Raw genomic sequence first — 21,299 nt, 5'->3', positions numbered from 1 at the left:
ATTAAGAATAAGTATAAAAGACACAAAACTTGTAGAACATAGTCCATGTAATTTGGAATTATCTAAAAATGTGCATCAACTATTTTTGTACTATAAAAGTAATAATTTACAAAAATTTAACATATACTTAAATCATTCTAATATCTTTGTTTCTTAAATTTAAATGACCTTGAGTCATTCTAAGAACTTCATTTGGAGATGGATAATAATGTGTGCCCTACATTCACATTTATTATATTTACAAAGTTGCATAAATGATACAATGGCTTAATCTTTTAAGTCTGAGACATTTTATATTTTATTTTAATTACCTACTATAAAATAAAGAAATTTTAACCTATAATTTTAAAGGGAGAACAGCCACATATTAATTTCATTAAATTCTCAAAGAGATCAGTAATTGTGCCACCCTGCATATAGCTAAGGATCACTGAATTAGAGGAATGACCTAGAGGTAAACAACCTTTGATAGAATCATCAGATGTGATTATACCACATAGAAAGAAAATTTTACAAGCACTAGAGAAAGCATTTAAAGACAGGACATTTAAAATGTGAGAGGAGTCAAAATGGTAATTTTCATTTCACTTTAATAGACTTAACATTTTCCTTTCTATATGAATTCACAAAGCTTAGAAAAGACTGCCAACTAGCATATATTGCAGATATTATAGCCCTATGTGTATGTCTCCAGCAAGTTTGAAGACTTAGTTGAGTAATATGAATAACTTTATTTGCCTAGTAAACTTTGCAAGCATAAATATGGGAGTTCTGTTTGAGTGTGTTGTAGATAAATCTGTGCCCATTACAGGTTTAAAAAAAAATCAACAGGGGTGCCTGTGTGGCTCAGTGGGTTAAGCAGAAGACTTCAGCTCAGGTCATGATCTTGCATTCCTCGAGCCCTGTGTGGGGCTCTTGTGCTGACAGCTCAGAGCCTGGAGCCTGCTCCGGATTCTGTGTCTCCGTGTCTCTCTGCCTCTACCCCCTCACACTCTGTCTCTCAAAATAATAATAATAATAATAATAATAAATAAACATTAAAAACTTAAAAAATAAATCAACAGAACCTTTAATTACATTATTTCAATGAAAACAGCATACAAAAATGCAAGACTAATTTTTAACTGCAAATAATATGAGAACAGGTTTTAACTTATCAGTTGAGGCAAAACTAAAGATTATTTAATGGACAATAAATGTATGATCTATGTTTAATGCCACAGAAAAAGAAAGGTAAATCTTTTCAGACTTAATGTTCAATCTTTGACACAAGGCTGAACTGAGAAAACTCAAGCAACCTAGTAATGTGAAAATATAAAAGTAAAAGGCTGTGTTAAAAGACAAAGAGGATGAGTAAATTGAAATGATCCACAGTGATTATCTACATTAGTGAGGATTAGAGATGAAATGAAGTGGTCTAGGTAGGTCATTGAAAATTAGAAATTGTTGGCACAAAAACAGACACTCAGATCAATGGAACAGAATAGAGAACCCAGAAATAGACCCACAAAAGTATGGCCAACTAATCTCTGACAAAGCAGGAAAGAATAGCGAATGGAACGAAGACAGTCTCTTCAGCAAGTGGTGCTGGGAAAACTGAAGAGTGACACAGAGAAAAATAAATCTGGACCACTTTCTTACACCATACACAAAAAATAAACTCAAAATGGATGAAAGACTTAAATGTAAGACAGAAAGCCATCAAAATCTTCGAGGAAAAAGCAGGCAAAAACCTCTTTGACCTTGGCCACAGCAACTTCTTACTCAGCATGTCTCCAGAGGCAACGGAAACAAAAACAAAAATGAACCATTAGGACCTCATCAAAATAAAAAGCTTCTGCACAGTGAAGGAAACAATCAGCAAAACTAAAAGGCAATCGATAGAATGGGAGAAAATATTTGCAAACAACATATCAGATAAAGGGTTAGTAACCAAAATCTATAAAGAATTTATCAAACTCAACATCCAAAAAACAAATAATCCAGTGAAGAAATGGGCAAAAGACATGAACAGACACTTCTCCAAAGAAGACATCCAGATGGCCAACTGACACATGAAAAAATGCTCAACATCACTCATCATCAGGGAAATACAAATCAAAACCACAATGAGATACCACCTCACACCTGTCAGAATGGTTAACACATTAACAACTCAGGCAACAACAGATGTTGGCAAAGATGCAGAAAAAGAGGATCTCTTTCGCACTGCTGGTGGGAATGCAAAATGGCACAGCCAATGTGGGAAACAGTATGGAGGTTCCTCAAAAAATTAAAAATAGAACTACCCCATGACCCAGCAATTGCACTACTAGGTATTTATCCAAGGGATACATGTATGCTGTTTCAAAGGGGCACATGCACCCCAATGTTGATAGCAGCACAATTGCCAATAGCCAAAATATGGAAAGAGCCCAAATGTCCATAGACAGATGAATAGATAAAGAAGATGTGGTATATATATATACAATGGAGTATTACTCGGCAGTCAAAAAGAATGAAATCTTGCCATTTACAACTACATGGATGTAACTAGAGGGTATTATGCTAAGCGAAATTAGAGAAAGACAAATATCATATGGCTTTACTCATATGAGAATTTTAAGATACAAAACATGAACGTAAGGGAAGGGAAGCAAAAGTAAGATAAAAGCAGAGAGAGGAACAAAACATAAGAGACTCTTAAATATGGAGAACAAACAGAGGGTTACTGGAGGGGTTGTGGGAAGGGGGGTGGGCTGAATGGGTAAGGGGTATTAAGGAATCTATTCCTGAAATCACTGTTGCACTATAAGCTAACTAACTTGTATGTAAATTTAAAAAATTAATTAAAAAAAGAAAATTAGAAATTGTTGCTCATAAAGTGATGAGAGGAGAAACATCTTCTTTCACTATTTTATACCAAAACATTAGGAGAAATGGGACATTTATTGGCTAAAAACCTGATTCTTCTCATGATTAAAATTGGATTTTTATCCCATTTGACATTTCACTAAAGGAAATTGTTCTTTAAAAACTTCATACTCATTTAAAACATTAATACTCAAAACAGAGTATTCATTAAATTTTTCTATGAAATAAACTGGATTTTTCAAATTTAACATAGACTTCAAAAGAAGAGGAATCTATAGAACTCACCTGCCCAGGATGATTTGATCCTGCCTCTTGCCTTTGCCCTTCGACTTCTCTATCCAGGCCTGGAGGAAGGCTGGGGCTAAAAGCCATGAGGTCGGTCTTGGGCGGACCCTCCCCAGAGCACACCCTCTGCCGCCTCTGCTGCGAGTACGACCAGCTCCCCACCGCGCTGGAACACACCAGCGTGGGCTTCCCCGGCCCGCACGCGCCCTCGCTGGGCGGCGCCGAGCACCGCAGCGCCACGTACAGCAGCAGCGTGAGCACCAGCAGGCTGGACACCGCGCAGATGGCGATGATCAGGTACACGTTGACATCCACCAGCGCCGTCTCCGCGCCGGCGGCGCCCGCCAACACCCGCGACGAGGCCTTGGGCGCCTGGCCGCTCTCCACCAGCGACAGCAGCACGGTGGCCGTGGCCGTCAGCGCCGGCTCGCCGTGGTCCCTCACCAGCACCAGCAGCCGCTGGCGCGGCGAGTCCGCCTCGTCCAGGCTGCGCGTCGTGCTGATCTCGCCCGTGTACAGCGCCACGCGGAACGGGCTGCGCGCGCCACCCGCCGCCGGCTGCAGCTCGTACGACAGCCACGCGTTGTAGCCCGAGTCGGCGTCCACCGCGCGCACCTTCGCCACCACGTGGCCCGCGCCCACCGACCGCCACACCAGCTCGCTCACGGCGCCGCCCGCGCCGCCCGCCCCAGGCAGCGGCAGCAGCGCGGGCGCGTTGTCGTTCTCGTCCAGCACGAACACCTGCAGCGTCACGTTGCTGCCCAGCGGAGGCACGCCCGCGTCGCGCGCGCTCACTTGGAACTGCAGCAGCTCCAGCTCCTCGTGGTCCAGCGGCTGCAGCGCGTACACCTTGCCGCTCTCCGCGTGCACCGACACGTAGCTCGACAGCGCACGCTCGCCCACCCGCCGCTCCACCAGCGAGTAGGACACCAGCGCGTTCTCCTGCGCGTCCGCGTCCCGCGCGGACACCGTGAAGATGTGGCAGCCGGGAGGGTTGTTCTCCTTCACGAACACCGTGTACTCGGCCTGCGCGAATGTCGGCGCGTTGTCGTTCACGTCGGCCACTTCCACGGACACGCTGGCCGTGGCCGACAGCGAAGGCGAGCCCCCGTCCCGTGCTGTCACTACTAGAGCATAGTCCGCCACGCTCTCGCGGTCCAGGGCGCTGTCCAGCACCAGCGAATAGTAATTCTTGAAGGTGGACACCAGCTTGAAGGGGACATGGGGTGTTAGTGAGCAGGTAACTTGCCCGTTGCCACCAGCGTCACGGTCAGTTACACTGATTAGGGCGATGACGGTCCCCAGTGGAGCATCCTCTGGAACAGACAGCGATAGTGAAGTCACTAGCAACTCCGGAGCATTATCGTTAATATCCAAGACTTCTATCAAGACTGTGCAGTGACCAAACATCGGAGGATTTCCTTTGTCAACTGCTTCTATTTGAAGTTTCCATAATTTAGTTTCTTCAAAATCTATTTTTCCGTTTACTTTTATTTCTCCACTATCTGAATCTATGTGAAAAGAGGCTTCTGTATTAGAGGAGACATCAGTTGCAAATGAATAAAGAATGTGACTGTTGGAACCTTCATCCAAATCCGAGGCATTAAGTCTAATAACCAGGGTACCGTTTCTCGAATTCTCCAGTAATTTTACACGATGGACTGCTTTGTCAAATACTGGGGCATTGTCATTTGCATCCAGCACTGTGATGTGTAACTCTGTGGTACCTGTCAGCTCAGGTTTGCCCCCATCGGTTGCTTTGAGCACCAAGAGAAGCTTGGAAGCGACTTCCCTGTCTAAAGATTTTTTTAGTACTAGTTCGAGCGGTTTTACCTGTTCCTCGTTGGTGGGTACTTCCAGAGAGAAATATTCGTTGGGGCTCAGTTTGTAAGTCAGCAGAGCGTTGGCCCCGATATCTGCATCATATGCGCCCTCTAGTGAAAAGTGAGAGTCAAGAGCCCTAGTTTCGGAAATAAACAAATTTTTTTGTGTCGCTGGGAACATTGGCGGGTTGTCGTTAATGTCCTTCACCTCCACCTGCACATGGAAAACCTGCAGCGGCCTGTCCACGATCACCTCCAGGTGGATGCTGCACTCCGCGCTCCGCCCACACAGCTCCTCGCGGTCGATCCGAGAATTCACAAACAAAATACCATTCTGCAGGTTTACCTCCAGAAGATCCCCGCGACCTTTGGACGCCACTCGGAAAAAGCGCGGCACCAGCTCTTCCAGCTCCAGCCCCAGGTCCTGCGCGATGCGGCCCACAAAGGTGCCGTGTTTGGCTTCCTCCGGGACAGAGTAATGGACTTGGCCGCTCTCGGCCTCCGATGCTGCAAGGAGCATAACCGAGAGCAGCAAGCGCTTGACTTCCTGGCCACCTGATCCTGAAGCTAACATCCTGCTCTGTTTCAGGTTAGTAAATCAACGTTTCATGAGAGGAAATGTGTAGTCCTTTTAGATCTTTCTTTTGAGTCTGTTCCTGAGATCTCTACTGGATCTTAACAACATGGGTGTGTATAGTCTTTAAAACACCGGAACAGTGGAGATTCTTTCTGGTCCGTGAATAATGGTAATTTTCTTCTGTTAAAATAATCTTCTTCTTGGAGAACAACGACATCCTGTGGTTCAAAATGGAAGTGCCTTTGTGTTTATACTATTTCTTTCACCTATACTGCTTCTCTCAAAATTCCTTCATATATTGGTCCATGTTTTACTTTGTAGGCTTTTAATTCTTTATTTATACATTCCTTGTGTATGACCACTAGCTCTACAAAGGTAGTTTTTTGTCTTACAAGTTAGAATCCTAAGAAGAGTTTTATCTTGGATATAGACATCTAAGAGGACGTACTACTACTGCACTAACTATACATTATCATGTATAATTATCATGTATATAAGCATGAAAAGTCCACATTTCTTGGTTATTAGTGTCGTGTTTTTTAGACTTTTAGAAATTGATTACTTTAGAATGGACTTTTATTAAGTTTACTCCGTTGCTAACACTAATTTCTATTGCTTAATCCTTGTACTATGTTAAATTATTCTAAACATTTAGTTCAGTTGTACACAGAATAATTCAAGATGCAAGTTCTCTAAGTTACCACCTCAATATAATGGTGTTTCAAATCAATGCTGATATGCAAGCTATTTATCAGTTTACCCAAAGATTTATTTTATTTGATGTTAATGAATTTACCAAGTACTGACCCTTAGAAATAAAAAAGTATATTTATCTTTGCCTCATTTTAAAGCTTTTTCTTTTTCAATTATAGTATCTGCTAAGGGTGAATGTTGTAGTTTCCATCCTGAAGAACAACTTAAATTTGCATTATATCCACTACTATTTGAAAAATAATTTCTTTCTACCCCCCAACCCACTGAATCAGGAATTCAAGCTATATTTGTCTGATTGTTTACACACATTTTATTCCAAAAATGGTTTAAGGAGACTAGAGTATATAAAGCATTCCAAATCTAATTCATTCACTCAATTTTATTTTCCTATTCTTATCTCAGATACAAAAACCAAATTGAAATTTGCATAGGAACTGTTATCTACTGCAATAAGCTTATCAGTCTTGTATGAAAAGAGAAAAATAGTTTAATCATTCTCAAGGCTGTTAAGAAACCAACTATATCCAGTATTTGAAATCCTTTTGATAAGATAGCAGCCACTTGGAAAATCCCAAACTTTCTTACTAAAAAAATATTGTAAATGGCTACACAAAGGAATCTTAGGTTTTATGTGAAAGTGAGCTGTAGTCTTCATTTTGGAACACTTTTTAAAACAGTGATTTGAGGGGCGCCTGGGTGGCTCAGTCGGTTGAGCGTCCAACTTCAGCTCAGGTCATGATCTCGTGGTTTGTGAGTTCAAGCCCCATGTCGGGCTCTGTGCTGACAGCTTAGAGCCTGGAGCCTGCTTCGGATTCTGTGTCTCCTCTCTCTGCCCATCCCCCACTTGTGCTCTGTCTCTCTCTGTCTCTCAAAAATAAATGAATGTAAAAAAGATAAAAAATGAAAAAATAAATAAAATAGCGATTTGATTATTATAGATCTATGCAAAAGATTTATAGTTATAACTACTTTTAATTCTTTTTTAATTGTGGAAGCCATAAACTCAAGACCAACATACTTGCCTAAAGAAGAGCAAAAAATTTTAGCACATGGGGGGGGTGAGAGTGACTAAATTCAGAAAAAAAACATGACTAAGAAATAAATCCCCTTGCGTTTGCTAATTTAAATAATCCAGTCCCTTTGAGAATGATGCCATACTGAAGGTCCATTCCATTTTTGGTTTAAGGAATTGGTTAATTAAGTACACATAAAGTACACATTAAAGATCGTTTTCAAGTCCCCAAATTCCAAGGCTATCATATAGCTAAATAACTATGGTATACCAGTAAAGCTATGGGTTGGTTACTGATCTTGACACAGACTATAACAAATACTATGCCTTGAAGAGCTGTAGAGTACTCATGATTAGCCTGAGTTTAATGCCATCCAATAAAGAATATATTAAACATGATTATAAAATTAAGATGTTATAACTTTAAAAGAAATTGACATATTCCTTTTTTGACAAGTATGTTAAAAGCAATTCGTGACTTCGAAAATTTTTTGGTTTCATTCCAAAATTTCAATAATTCTAAATAGAATGAAAAGAAACCATCCATAAAGTTTTTTGAAATAGTTATCTTAAAACAGAGACAGAGGAAGACATTGTCAAACTAAAAACATAATGTGTCTTTACTATCTCCCAACTTATCCTAAAATCCCACCTTGTTTCCTCTCCTATTTGCACTACCTCTTGCAAAGACTTTAAAATTATTATGTGGCTGGGTAAAATGCTAATTAGTTATGTTAAATTTTTGGTGCATAGTTGTGTTTTAAACATGCCCCCCCAAAAGCAAAGTAAAATAAATAAGACTAAATTGGTAAACACACAATTCTGTGTTTCATTAATTGCTCAGATAAACAGATACCTTAGTATAAGACCTTTCTGCAAGGGGGATAAAATGACATTATAAAGGGCTGAAAGAGAAGGCAGATATAAAAGAAAGGAATTTTGTACACAAGTTTAAATACTTTGCATTAACTTATCATTTGTAATCTCTGAGAGTTAGAGACTGGACATGGGAAGTATTAACACTGAAGGCAATGCCATGCTTAAACTCCTGCCACAATTGTCTTTTCTGGTGTTCCTAAACTTGAATAGAGATTTCAAGGGTTTTTTGGTTTTTTTTTTTTTAATTTTTTTTTTTTTGGGGGGGAGGTGCGGGGAGAGACAGAGACAAAGAGAGAGAGAATCCCAAGTAGGCTCCTCACTGTCGCACTGTTGGTGAGGAGCCAATGTGGGCTCGAACTCATGAACTACAAGATCATGTCCTAAGCCAAAATCAATAGAGGGATACTTAACCAACTGAGTGACCCAGGTGCCCTGAGATTTCAAGATTTATGGGAAGCTTTTTGTGAGGCACATTCAGAGTAAAAATTCAGTCTGCATACAGAAAGGAAAAAGTATTGCTAAGAACCAGAGTCAAGATCGTAAACTAGTTGCACTGCTATTTTGGTAACACTGAACTTAAACAAAAATTAAATCATAGGGATCAGATAACATGTTTTAGAATGTAATAATGAATAGGATAGTGTTGGCATCCTGCGAGTTAATTATCTGGCATTTCTCAGTCCACCTCTTCCAACACAACCCTGTTTAAGATGACTAAAGTAGTTATAACCTAAATTGCACTTATATGATATGAAATCAGTAGGAAACATTCTAAGAGAACAATTCAATTTTCTCTTCAAATTTTTCATATTAATTTTGACTAAAGTAACTTTTTTGAGCTCCTTAAAGTGATTTTCAAATATTCTCCATTATTAAACATAATCATGACTCTTTCCTCAGAATGAAAAAGCTAATACTTGAATATCATAAGCAAGATTTCATGCTGATAGAGGAGTAGATGATAAAAAGCTACTGCGTAAAATTATGTCAATAACTATTACATAATAACTATTTTTATGTTTAATGTTTATTTTTGCGAGAGAGCCTGCGAGTGGGCGGGGGGTGGGGGGCAGAGAGAGAAGAGGACAGAGGATCCTAAGCAGACTTCCTGCTCATAGGAGGGAGCCCAATGTTGCGTTTGAACACATTAAGACCATGACCTGAGTCAAAGTAGGATGCTCAACCGAATGAGCCATCCAGGTGCCCCAATTATGACATTTATGAACAAACTTTAAGTCTACATATCTTACCATTAAAAACAAAATGTAAACACTGCCTACTGAGGATATAGTATGCATTATAAGTTATATTGTTTCACCATCAAGAGAATTTACCAGAGCAGTCTTTGTTAAGATAATAGGGTCATTTCAAAATTTAGATTTGAAAGTTAAATAAAATTAAAGTACTAATGAGTACAAATTAAATAAAGTACTAATCTCATAAATACTTGTAACATAAAAAAAAGAGTGGTTTAAGGGAAAAAAACCTACAAACTACATCAAATACTTGTATTGGAAATATAAATATTTAAAAATAGGTTGAATAATTTAAAAAATTGAAGTATCAAGAAAAAATGCATAAGGTACAATAGACAAAATACAACATGAACTTTAAAATAAATATTATATTAGGTATTACTAAAATATTTGATTATAGAAATATGCTATGTTATAAAGGATGAAGATATCCGAGACATACATAAGACGGGGGAAAGCGGTTAATAAAATATTATTCATAAGGCAACATATGGAAATAAAAAGTAATAACTCACCTTCCTTGAGTAGTCCTCTCCACTAGACTGTTCTTCCCTTTGCACATCTGGTACTGGACACGGGGTAAGGCTGGGACTAAAAGCCATGAGGTCGGTCTTGGGCGGACCCTCCCCAGAGCACACCCTCTGCCGCCTCTGCTGCGAGTACGACCAGCTCCCCACCGCGCTGGAACACACCAGCGTGGGCTTCCCCGGCCCGCACGCGCCCTCGCTGGGCGGCGCCGAGCACCGCAGCGCCACGTACAGCAGCAGCGTGAGCACCAGCAGGCTGGACACCGCGCAGATGGCGATGATCAGGTACACGTTGACATCCACCAGCGCCGTCTCCGCGCCGGCGGCGCCCGCCAACACCCGCGACGAGGCCTTGGGCGCCTGGCCGCTCTCCACCAGCGACAGCAGCACGGTGGCCGTGGCCGTCAGCGCCGGCTCGCCGTGGTCCCTCACCAGCACCAGCAGCCGCTGGCGCGGCGAGTCCGCCTCGTCCAGGCTGCGCGTCGTGCTGATCTCGCCCGTGTACAGCGCCACGCGGAACGGGCTGCGCGCGCCACCCGCCGCCGGCTGCAGCTCGTACGACAGCCACGCGTTGTAGCCCGAGTCGGCGTCCACCGCGCGCACCTTCGCCACCACGTGGCCCGCGCCCACCGACCGCCACACCAGCTCGCTCACGGCGCCGCCCGCGCCGCCCGCCCCAGGCAGCGGCAGCAGCGCGGGCGCGTTGTCGTTCTCGTCCAGCACGAACACCTGCAGCGTCACGTTGCTGCCCAGCGGAGGCACGCCCGCGTCGCGCGCGCTCACTTGGAACTGCAGCAGCTCCAGCTCCTCGTGGTCCAGCGGCTGCAGCGCGTACACCTTGCCGCTCTCCGCGTGCACCGACACGTAGCTCGACAGCGCACGCTCGCCCACCCGCCGCTCCACCAGCGAGTAGGACACCAGCGCGTTCTCCTGCGCGTCCGCGTCCCGCGCGGACACCGTGAAGATGTGGCAGCCGGGAGGGTTGTTCTCCTTCACGAACACCGTGTACTCGGCCTGCGCGAATGTCGGCGCGTTGTCGTTCACGTCGGCCACTTCCACGGACACGCTGGCCGTGGCCGACAGCGAAGGCGAGCCCCCGTCCCGTGCTGTCACTACTAGAGCATAGTCCGCCACGCTCTCGCGGTCCAGGGCGCTGTCCAGCACCAGCGAATAGTAATTCTTGAAGGTGGACACCAGCTTGAAGGGGACATGGGGCGACAGTGTGCAGGTCACCTGGCCATTAGCTCCAGAATCACGGTCGGACACGCTGATCAGGGCGATGACAGTGCCCACCTGAGCATCTTCTTGTACCGGAAGAGCCAAAGAAGTGATAGCCACCTCAGGTGAATTATCATTTTCATCCAGAATTTCCACTAAGACAGCGCAGTGACCAACCATAGGTGGGTTTCCTGTATCTGTCACATCTACATGAATTTCATAAGTGTTACTATCCTCAAAGTCAATAGCATCATTTATTCGTATTTCTCCCGTTTTTTCATTCATTAGAAATTTCCTTCTTACACTGGATGGAACCAAAGCACTAAATGAATATATCATTTCTTTGTTTATTCCTTCATCCGCATCAGACGCATTCAGCCATATTACTAACGTTTGGTTCGCTGAATTTTCATACATTTTAACTTCATAAACGGATCGGTCACACATAGGCGCATTATCATTGGCATCCAACACCAAGATCAGCAGAGTAACAGATCCAGTATATTCGGGTTTGCCTCCATCGGTTGCCGTTAATAATAACTGAAGCTGAGGATTTTCTTCACGATCCAGCATTTTTCCTAGAACAAGCACTGGAAATTTGCCTTTGTCTTTTTTGCTTATAATATCAAGAATGAAAAACTCGTTTGGACTGAGTCTATAAGTAAGCACTGCATTCTCTCCAACATCAGCATCAGATGCGCCTTCTAGCGGAAATCGAGAGTCAAGCAGTCGAGATTCGGGTATTGAAAGCTTTTGTTCTGAGACAGAGAAGACTGGTGGGTTGTCGTTAATGTCCTTCACCTCCACCTCCACATGGAAAACCTGCAGCGGCCTGTCCACGATCACCTCCAGGTGGATGCTACACTCTGCGTTCCGCCCGCACAACTCCTCCCGGTCGATCCGAGCATTCACAAACAAAATACCATTCTGCAGATTTACCTCCAGAAGATTCCCGCGACCTTTGGACTCCACTCGGAAAAACCGCGGCACCAGCTCCGCCAGCTCCAGCCCCAGGTCCTGCGCGATGCGGCCCACGAAGGTGCCGTGTTTGGCCTCCTCCGGGACCGAGTAGTGGACCTGACCGCTCCCCGCCTTCCAGGCTGCGACGAGCAGAAGCAAGAGAAGCAGGCGCCAGTCTCTTGGCCCCCTGGGTCTGTAGACCAACATCATACCTTTCTGCCGATTTACAAATTGATGAATCAGCGGTCTAGAACAACTGCTGCCTGAATTTTCCTATTCGATTTCTTACATCCACTTTTATGGAAACGGCCGAGATCTGCGAATGTAGTTCCTTTCTAGTCCTCGAGAAACAGGATTATGCCTTTGTTCCAAAAAAAATTTTGTGGAAGACAGCGACATCCGGTGGCTGAATGTGTAAGTACAATTCCGTGAGTTTTAACAACTTGTCTTTCATTCACAGCGTTTGATTCTATTTGTACATATTTGTAGCTCTATGGATCTTCAAAACTTCACATGAGGTCTCTTTTGTACATAATAATAATCATTGTCGACCTTCAGTTCAGCGTTTTCTTAAATTCAGAATCTCGGGAAGTAATTTCTTCCCCCTGACTCTCATTAGCTACATTTGAAAATGCTCTTAATATTTTATAATACCAGTGTATTAGTTTTTTGCTGGATAACAAATTTATATGTCTTCAAGTTTGATACTTAATTCATTTCTCTTTCTCATTATTTTTGCGATTAAATAAACCTTACCAGACGCTAATCTCAAGTATCACTTCTCTGTGAGGTGTTTGAAACTCTTAAATTTCAGTCATCACTAGAAAGTTGAGAGGAGAACACCAGCTCAATATTGGAAATGACTCCATTCTGATTCCTATTCTTAAACTTACTGGTTGTGTGACTCTCTGTCTCTGTTTCCAGTTTCATAACATTCATACAATAATAATGTGGGGGTTGTGTGAATTATGATACATTAAATACCTAGGATATTACCTTAAGGAGACCTAGGATATTACCTTAAGGAAAGTGAGTGGCTCATAAATGGCAATATTTTCAGCCCTCGATTTAGCCACATTTATTTTCATAATGGTCGAGACCAAAATCAGCTTTTTGGTAAAAATTATTACCTATATAATATTATCACTCTGCAATACCTTTACGATTGCTACTACACAGGCTGAGTGGTGGGTGGTTCCCATCTTAGGAAAGCAGAAAAGTACTTTTTTTGAGAAATCAGTTATACAGGGAGAAGTTACATTTTTTATATGTATCTTACATGGGAAAAAAGAACTTTAATTATGATTCTAAAGATAAGCACTTTCATCTTTGTTATATTTAAGCTTTTTGAGTACCCCAAATATACAGTTTGGGAATTATCTAATAGTTTTATCAGTGTCAATAAAATATTCATCATCACCTGGAGTAAAATATTTTCTCTCTTGAAGTTTTTAGAATCAAGTATTTAGCAAATGAAATTCTCTATTAATATATCTGCACTACTGAAAAAAGAGAAAAAGTTCTTTTTTTCCCAAAAAGGAAAAACTTAATAATAGGACCTTTGGTCTTATCCAAAGGTTATTTTCTTTACTTTAATGATATTGTAAGTTATAACAGAGATCAATAATTTTGAATTCTTTCAGTTGCTATTAAGAGCTGAAAAACAGACTAACACTTATGAACAAAAAAAGTGACAGGAATGAGAGTCATTTAATTCATGGATTCATGTGTGCCACTAAATTGTTTTTATAATCTTCTACTTCTTCAGATTGACCCTAGGTGAAAATCCATTCAAATTCTGGTTTTAGTGGCTATTTTTCTTGTAAAGCACAAATTAAAGTGTAACAACTTATGTATCTATCTAGGATACCAATCAATGTTTAGTTTGAGCTACTTTCTGGAATCTAAAAATAAGTTTATTAGTGAATAATCATCGCAACACAAGGCAATAATATAAACTATACTCCATTCCTGTTAATGTGCATTTTATAGCAAGTAATAGCATAAATGTGCCAGTTAAATCTGCAATAATGAATACAAAGCAGGGGTAGTTAAATTATATACTCTCAAATAATAGGAACTTGCTTCGCTAAGTGTCTCATAAGCCTATTAGATCTAAAACTTCAGCTGAATAAGAAACACCTGGAGTGCTTATTGAAAAGCAAGTTTGCCAGTCCTACTTATTTCAGAAATTGTGGAGTAGAGTCTGGGAACCAGAATGTTCAATAAGGACTCCAGATGTTGCTAATGCAGTTAGCATTATCAGGTCTAGGATAGGATAGGCTGGCCATAGACCCCAAGTTACCTGGGATATACTCTGTTTATGTCTGTAGTCTCATATACTTACTTATAGTGTCCCTTCACTCTCAAAAGTGTCTAAGATTAAGTCAGAACTTAGATAGTTAACCCTATATAAAAACTACAATTTAGGGGCTGACATAGGAAGTTTCATTATTGATTTAATGGTTGCTGCTTGAATTGAGGAGTGTTACCCACAGAAACACAGAGGGCTAGTTACTGGGCAAAAAACTAAAGTGTCTTCCATGCTCTCACTTCTCCATTTTGAACTTCTCAGCTGTTTCAAATCCTAACCTCCTTGGATCCCAGTGTGTGCATGCTTCCTGATGATCCAAAAGATAAATTCATTGCTAGATCTTCTGAAAATTTGCACATGATGATAGCCCATATTAAAAAGAAAATAAATATTAATATAAAGGATGAAATTACCAATTATATCAATACAGCTATCAATAATAAAGAATAAAATTTATAATTATAGAAAACATAGTAAATAATAAATAATACTAGCTCTAAGAGACTAAAGGAGCGGGGAGTTAGATTTCTAGCACTCCTTGATCCATATAATCCATATAACATATAATCAAATACCTGAGCCCAATTCAAGTGACATATGGAACCTGAAAAAAAGTGCAAGGACAGAGATATTTGAAGGTATAAGTCTAGATCTAAGGTGAGTTATCCTGATAGACGTAGACAAGATTGATTACAGGAGCTCAGAGAATACTCAAGTTTGGAAATAAACATGATGAAAAGAAAACAGATCACTTTGTAACATATAACAAACATGTCCTCTATAAGGGAAAAGAAAAAAATGCTGAAATGTATTATTTAAATTAATTTCACTTGCACTTTCATTGTTACATTGTGGCTCTATTCTCAAAGGTACTCTGATTTTGCTCTGAGTTTTTTTTTTAAGTTCATTTATTTATTTTGAGAGATAAGAGAAAGCATGCATGAGCAGGGGAAGGGCAGAGAGAGAGGGAGAGAGAATCCCAAGCAGGCTCCATGCTGTTAGTGCAGAGCCTGGGGAGGGGCTCAAACTCACAAACCATGAGATCATAACCTGAGCGAAAACCAAGAGCTGGACGCTTAACAACTGAGCCACCCAGGTTCCCCACTCTGCTGAGTTTTTAATTAAGGAGTACCTTGTAAAATATCTAACACAATAAAAACACCACAATATAAAAATAAGTCACATAACAAAAATGCTACATAAATATAAAGGAAGTTTCTAAAATATAAATTAGAAAATAAAAGCTTGGACTAAAGACCCAGTGTGAAGAACCACCACAATTCAGGAAATATAAGTTTAACATGTAATAAGTTTAAAGGTGTACAATCTCATCTCCAGATTTCTGTCTTTCAGAATATTGAGAGGGAAAGTAAATCATCCTCTCCACTGATGGAGTAACTTTTTAAGTTACAGACTATGAATTTCAAGAGAATTCAGAGTGTAGAACTTAGATATATCTCTAATGCTCAAACATATACTAACAAAATTTTTAGTAAAAAGGAGAAAGTCATTTGAAGAAAGAAAGTACATGTCAGGAAGTATTTTCTCTAATATCAGATAAAATATCAATGTCAAGCATAAAGAAACATATTTTACACAAGTTGGAAGGAGTGTTACATTTCTAACATTTGGTGTTTGATTCCTAAAGCAAAGTAACTGATTTCTAGGGCACACTGAAATTTACTCATTGATGTAAACACTGAGTAGTGCTGACCAACCATGTTTCCAGTCTCCATCCAGAGGAAAGTAAAAAACTACAAAGTTAACAAGGTAACAGCTACTACATATTTCTGCTTATGGGTTTCTTATAAACAACAGAATTATACTAAAATATCATGCATACTTTAGAAATGAATAAATGACAGAGTGATGCTGAAGTATACTTAATGTGTAGCAATTAAATTGTTTTTCAACTGATACTTCTCAGGCAGAGAGGTAGCCTGGCTATAGAAATTCAATACAACCCCATAACAGATTTTAAATAAAACTGATTCAGCACCCAATAAATACCTACTCAATGTATGGTTTTTAATGATTCTCAATTAGAAATTGAAACTCAAAAGTCAGGTATAAAAGTACTCACTTCTGAAAAACAAGAAAATATTGACAGATCTCTATAATAACTGGGTAAAACTATTTAAGTACCGTCTGAGGTAACGAGAATATTTTTCAGGCTTCAAATATAAATCTATAAATAAATAAAATATTTGAACAACCGACCTTTCCAGAAGACTCCAAAGAAGCTTGTGGATCTTCCGTTGGATTCAGAGATCCAGGACACGGGGGAAGGCTGGGGCTGAAGGCCATGAGGTCGGTCTTGGGCGGACCCTCCCCAGAGCACACCCTCTGCCGCCTCTGCTGCGAGTACGACCAGCTCCCCACCGCGCTGGAACACACCAGCGTGGGCTTCCCCGGCCCGCACGCGCCCTCGCTGGGCGGCGCCGAGCACCGCAGCGCCACGTACAGCAGCAGCGTGAGCACCAGCAGGCTGGACACCGCGCAGATGGCGATGATCAGGTACACGTTGACATCCACCAGCGCCGTCTCCGCGCCGGCGGCGCCCGCCAACACCCGCGACGAGGCCTTGGGCGCCTGGCCGCTCTCCACCAGCGACAGCAGCACGGTGGCCGTGGCCGTCAGCGCCGGCTCGCCGTGGTCCCTCACCAGCACCAGCAGGCGCTGGCGCGGCGAGTCCGCCTCGTCCAGGCTGCGCGTCGTGCTGATCTCGCCCGTGTACAGCGCCACGCGGAACGGGCTGCGCGCGCCACCCGCCGCCGGCTGCAGCTCGTACGACAGCCACGCGTTGTAGCCCGAGTCGGCGTCCACCGCGCGCACCTTCGCCACCACGTGGCCCGCGCCCACCGACCGCCACACCAGCTCGCTCACGGCGCCGCCCGCGCCGCCCGCCCCAGGCAGCGGCAGCAGCGCGGGCGCGTTGTCGTTCTCGTCCAGCACGAACACCTGCAGCGTCACGTTGCTGCCCAGCGGAGGCACGCCCGCGTCGCGCGCGCTCACTTGGAACTGCAGCAGCTCCAGCTCCTCGTGGTCCAGCGGCTGCAGCGCGTACACCTTGCCGCTCTCCGCGTGCACCGACACGTAGCTCGACAGCGCACGCTCGCCCACCCGCCGCTCCACCAGCGAGTAGGACACCAGCGCGTTCTCCTGCGCGTCCGCGTCCCGCGCGGACACCGTGAAGATGTGGCAGCCGGGAGGGTTGTTCTCCTTCACGAACACCGTGTACTCGGCCTGCGCGAATGTCGGCGCGTTGTCGTTCACGTCGGCCACTTCCACGGACACGCTGGCCGTGGCCGACAGCGAAGGCGAGCCCCCGTCCCGTGCTGTCACTACTAGAGCATAGTCCGCCACGCTCTCGCGGTCCAGGGCGCTGTCCAGCACCAGCGAATAGTAATTCTTGAAGGTGGACACCAGCTTGAAGGGGACATGGGGCGACAGTGTGCAGGTCACCTGGCCATTAGCTCCAGAATCTCGGTCAGACACACTGATCAAGGTGATGACTGTGCCCCGCTGAGCATTCTCTGAGATAGGGAGAGACAGGGAAGTAACAGCCAACTCTGGAGCATTATCATTAGCGTCCAAAACTTGCACAAGAACTGTACAGTGACCAGCTAGTGGTAGATAGCCTTTATCGATCGCTTCTACTCGAATTTTGTAGGTTTTACATTCTTCAAAATCTATATGTCCTATTGCTATAATTTCTCCATTTATGGCATCCATGTAGAATTTAGATTTTATATCTGGGGAAACGTCACTAGAGAATGAGTAAATAATATCCCCATTCATGCCGTCATCCAAATCTGAGGCATTAAGTTTAATTACCAATGTTCCATTGGGAACATTTTCTGGTAATTTCACCGCATAGAGTGTTCTGTCGAAAACTGGTGCGTTGTCATTGGCATCCAGCACTTTGATGAGTAACTGAACAGTGCCAGTCAGCTCAGGTTTGCCTCTATCAGTGGCTGTGAGCAATAAATGAAGTTCCGGAGATTCTTCCCTGTCTAAAGATTTCCGTAATACAAGACCAAGAGGTTTTTCCTGTTCGCCATTGGTTGGTACGTCCAGAGAGAAAAACTCGTTGGGGCTCAGTTTGTAAGTCAACAGAGCGTTCTCCTCGATATCTGCATCGGAAGCGTCCTCTAGTGGAAACCTAGAGTCAAGCATCCTGGATTCGGCTATAAACAGATTCTTTTTTGTCTCCGGGAATACGGGCGGGTTGTCGTTAATGTCCTTCACCTCCACTTCCACATGGAAAACCTGCAGCGGCCTGTCCACGATCACCTCCAGGTGGATGCTGCATTCCGCGCTCCGCCCACACAGCTCCTCGCGGTCGATCCGAGAATTCACAAACAAAATACCATTCTGCAGGTTTACCTCCAGAAGGTCCCCGTGGCCTTTGGAAGCCACTCGGAAAAGGCGCGGCACCAGCTCCGCCAGCTCCAGCCCCAAGTCCTGCGCGATGCGGCCCACGAAGGTGCCGTGTTTGGCCTCCTCCGGGACTGAGTAGTGGACCTGGCCGCTCCCGCTTTCCCAGGCTGTGAGGATTATAAAAAACAGCAGTAGATGCTGGTGCCCCCGGTCGCCTCGATTCGAGTACACCATTTCAAATTAATTGGGATTTTAAAATTATTCAAATCGGCGTAACTTATCTCAATATTTGGAGGAATCTTACCCCTTCGTTACTATCCTGATGTGCTCTCCATTGTTCAACATCCGCATAGAAAAACACAGTGGAGAATCTTTCTAATACGAAAACGGAGGACTTCGTTTTTGTCTTGAATGAGAGAATTTCGCGGTAAAGAGCGACATCATGTGGTCAAATAGTAAGTACGAACTATAATTATCAATTTTATTAATAAATGTTAAATTTTATTTTAACCTGATTTTTTTCCTTCAGTTTTGTTAAAGCGTAGAACAACACTTCTCATGTTTGCTGAAAGCATTAAGAGACTTAACTTCTGAATATTTAGTGTGACCATAACTGTGGTCTCCTTATGCCTTGAAAATACGTTTTCCCAGTTTTAAAATAAAAATAAAATGAATCATGTCAGGAGCAGTAAATTTTAAAATATTTTGTTTATATAAAGTTCAGGCAACTTCATTTCTTAGATTTCTGTTAAGAAAATTCTTGGTATCTCTAGGGACCCAAGATCTCAAGTATTTACGAGTGGAAGAAAAACTTAGAAGAGGTATTTGTTTGTAGGAAGCAAGGAATATAAGCGACTAATTCATATACTTTTCTTGAGAAAACACAATAATAGAGGGTTAGTGGGGTCTTTGAAGAGAAATCATTTGTATTAAGTGAATTTTGCATGGAGAAAGTATCTTGAATTTCTCTTTTCATCAGAATTTATATACTCCATTCCAAAAGTTCATGGTTCTTATCTCTTTATTCTTTCCATTCTTTCTAAGTCCCAGATTTTATGAATGTCCACCTGTTCTTACAGTCTCCAATTTAATTGAGATTATTTCATAACATAAATTTATTTCATCACATAATGTTAGTATTCATCTGTCATACTTAGAGCAATCCTTCGATCAAGCTTGGGGTGTTTTATCATTTTCAGTTTTACTTAATAGAGCAAATTCTCATGAGTATTTTATTCCCATGTTCCCAATTGCAAGTAGAATAATTATTACACCTGTATTGCTTTCCAATTTTGATCTGCCTGAGATTTTTCCAATCTGCATGTTTTTAATTAGCACAAAAATGGACAATAAAACCACAGAGGCATACCATTTATGTAGTAACACTAAATAAGAGCAGGTACAAATTTTAAAACCACATTTCTCATAGTTAATTGTCTTTAATAGCATTTAGTCATATAATTTATAGTGGCATAGGTTTATAAAAAATGTTTAAGACTGGTTGGTTGGAAATCGTAGTCTTAACTTAGATTTCCTTTTAAAATGGAGAATAGGGGAGCTAGTTATAAGTTAAAGAATATTTCAGGATGATATGTTGACTATACACTCAAAAGGTATACTAATAACAATTCTATAAACAGCAACTATGAATATAATTTAGCTAAGCCTACTCATTCACATTTTTAAAGCGTCCTCCTTTCTTTAAAGTTAAGTACTATAAATGGTTCTTGAAAGTCTGCTGTGGACATTACATATTAGTCCAACTAGGTGTGGGCTAGAGGGGTGAATTTATGTGACCATACAAATCACAGTCTAATTTAGAGTTAAAAAAATCAAACTACATTACAAAAAAGTTACAGTCATGGGTAACATAATCAGTTACTCAGATAATACAGCTTCCAAAGCTCAAATCATCCTTGTGACCCTCCTTTCTTTGACTTACACATACCTTTCTTTTAAATAAGCAAGAAATATAAATGTTCACTAAAATTCTGAAACTCACAACACTTGGAAGCAAGAATATGCAATGGAAAAAAATACAGTCTCTTCAACAAATGATGTTGGAAAAAGCAGACAGCTCATGCAAAAGAATGAAAATGGACCACTTTCTTACACCATATACAAAAATAAACTCAAAATGGATTAAGGACCTAAATGTGAGAGCTGAAATCGTAAAAATCATAGAAATGAGCACTTGCAGTAATTTCTCTGACATTGGCCATAACAACATCTTTCTAGATGTGTCACCTGAGGCAAGGTAAATAAAAGCAAAAATAAACTATTGGGACCTCATTAAAATAAAAAGCTTTTGCACAGCAAAGGAAACAGGCAACAAAACTAAAAGACAACCAACTGAATGGGAGAAGATATTTCCAAATGACATATCTGATAAAGGGTTAGTATCCGAAATGTATAAAGAACTTATACAACTCAACACTCAAAAACCAAATAATCCAATTAAAAATGGGCAGAAAATATGAATAGACATTTCTCCAAAG

The 21,299-nt window shown here is 41.8% G+C and overlaps 3 protein-coding genes across 3 annotated transcripts; all 3 read right to left on the bottom strand.

Annotated features, from left to right (window-relative positions):
- Positions 1-3,431: 3,431 nt before the first annotated feature.
- Positions 3,432-5,535, bottom strand: LOC122230080 (protocadherin alpha-10-like). The gene is made up of 2 exons (XM_042955751.1): positions 3,570-5,535; positions 3,432-3,517 (listed from the first exon to the last, which is right to left on the bottom strand). The coding sequence occupies exons 1-2, from the start codon at positions 5,533-5,535 to the stop codon at positions 3,432-3,434; spliced, it is 2,052 nt and encodes a 683-aa protein (XP_042811685.1).
- A 4,245-nt stretch (positions 5,536-9,780) lies between these two features.
- On the bottom strand, positions 9,781-12,311 carry LOC122230077 (protocadherin alpha-10-like). The gene is given in 2 exon segments (XM_042955747.1): positions 9,781-9,902; positions 9,905-12,311. Coding segments are annotated over 2 exon segments (2,529 nt in total).
- A 2,363-nt stretch (positions 12,312-14,674) lies between these two features.
- LOC122218951 (protocadherin alpha-7-like) lies at positions 14,675-19,036 on the bottom strand. The gene is made up of 2 exons (XM_042937240.1): positions 16,639-19,036; positions 14,675-14,761 (listed from the first exon to the last, which is right to left on the bottom strand). The coding sequence occupies exons 1-2, from the start codon at positions 19,033-19,035 to the stop codon at positions 14,753-14,755; spliced, it is 2,406 nt and encodes an 801-aa protein (XP_042793174.1). The 5' UTR covers position 19,036; the 3' UTR covers positions 14,675-14,752.
- Positions 19,037-21,299: the final 2,263 nt, after the last annotated feature.

This window comes from Panthera leo, chromosome A1, assembly GCF_018350215.1.
Source record: "Panthera leo isolate Ple1 chromosome A1, P.leo_Ple1_pat1.1, whole genome shotgun sequence".
Taxonomy (NCBI): Eukaryota; Metazoa; Chordata; class Mammalia; order Carnivora; family Felidae; genus Panthera; species Panthera leo.
This window is presented reverse-complemented; position numbering and strand designations above follow the sequence as displayed.

Bases quoted from the DNA above. Each gene is read 5' to 3' on its own strand.
- LOC122218951 (XM_042937240.1), bottom strand. From the start codon at position 19,035: ATGGTGTACTCGAATCGAGGCGACCGGGGGCACCAGCATCTACTGCTG.
- LOC122230080 (XM_042955751.1), bottom strand. From the start codon at position 5,535: ATGTTAGCTTCAGGATCAGGTGGCCAGGAAGTCAAGCGCTTGCTGCTC. The intron at 3,518-3,569 runs GCGAGCCGGCGC...GCTGGTGGAGAG, and splicing joins GGTGCTGGTGAGGGACCACG to CGGCCAGGCGCCCAAGGCCT.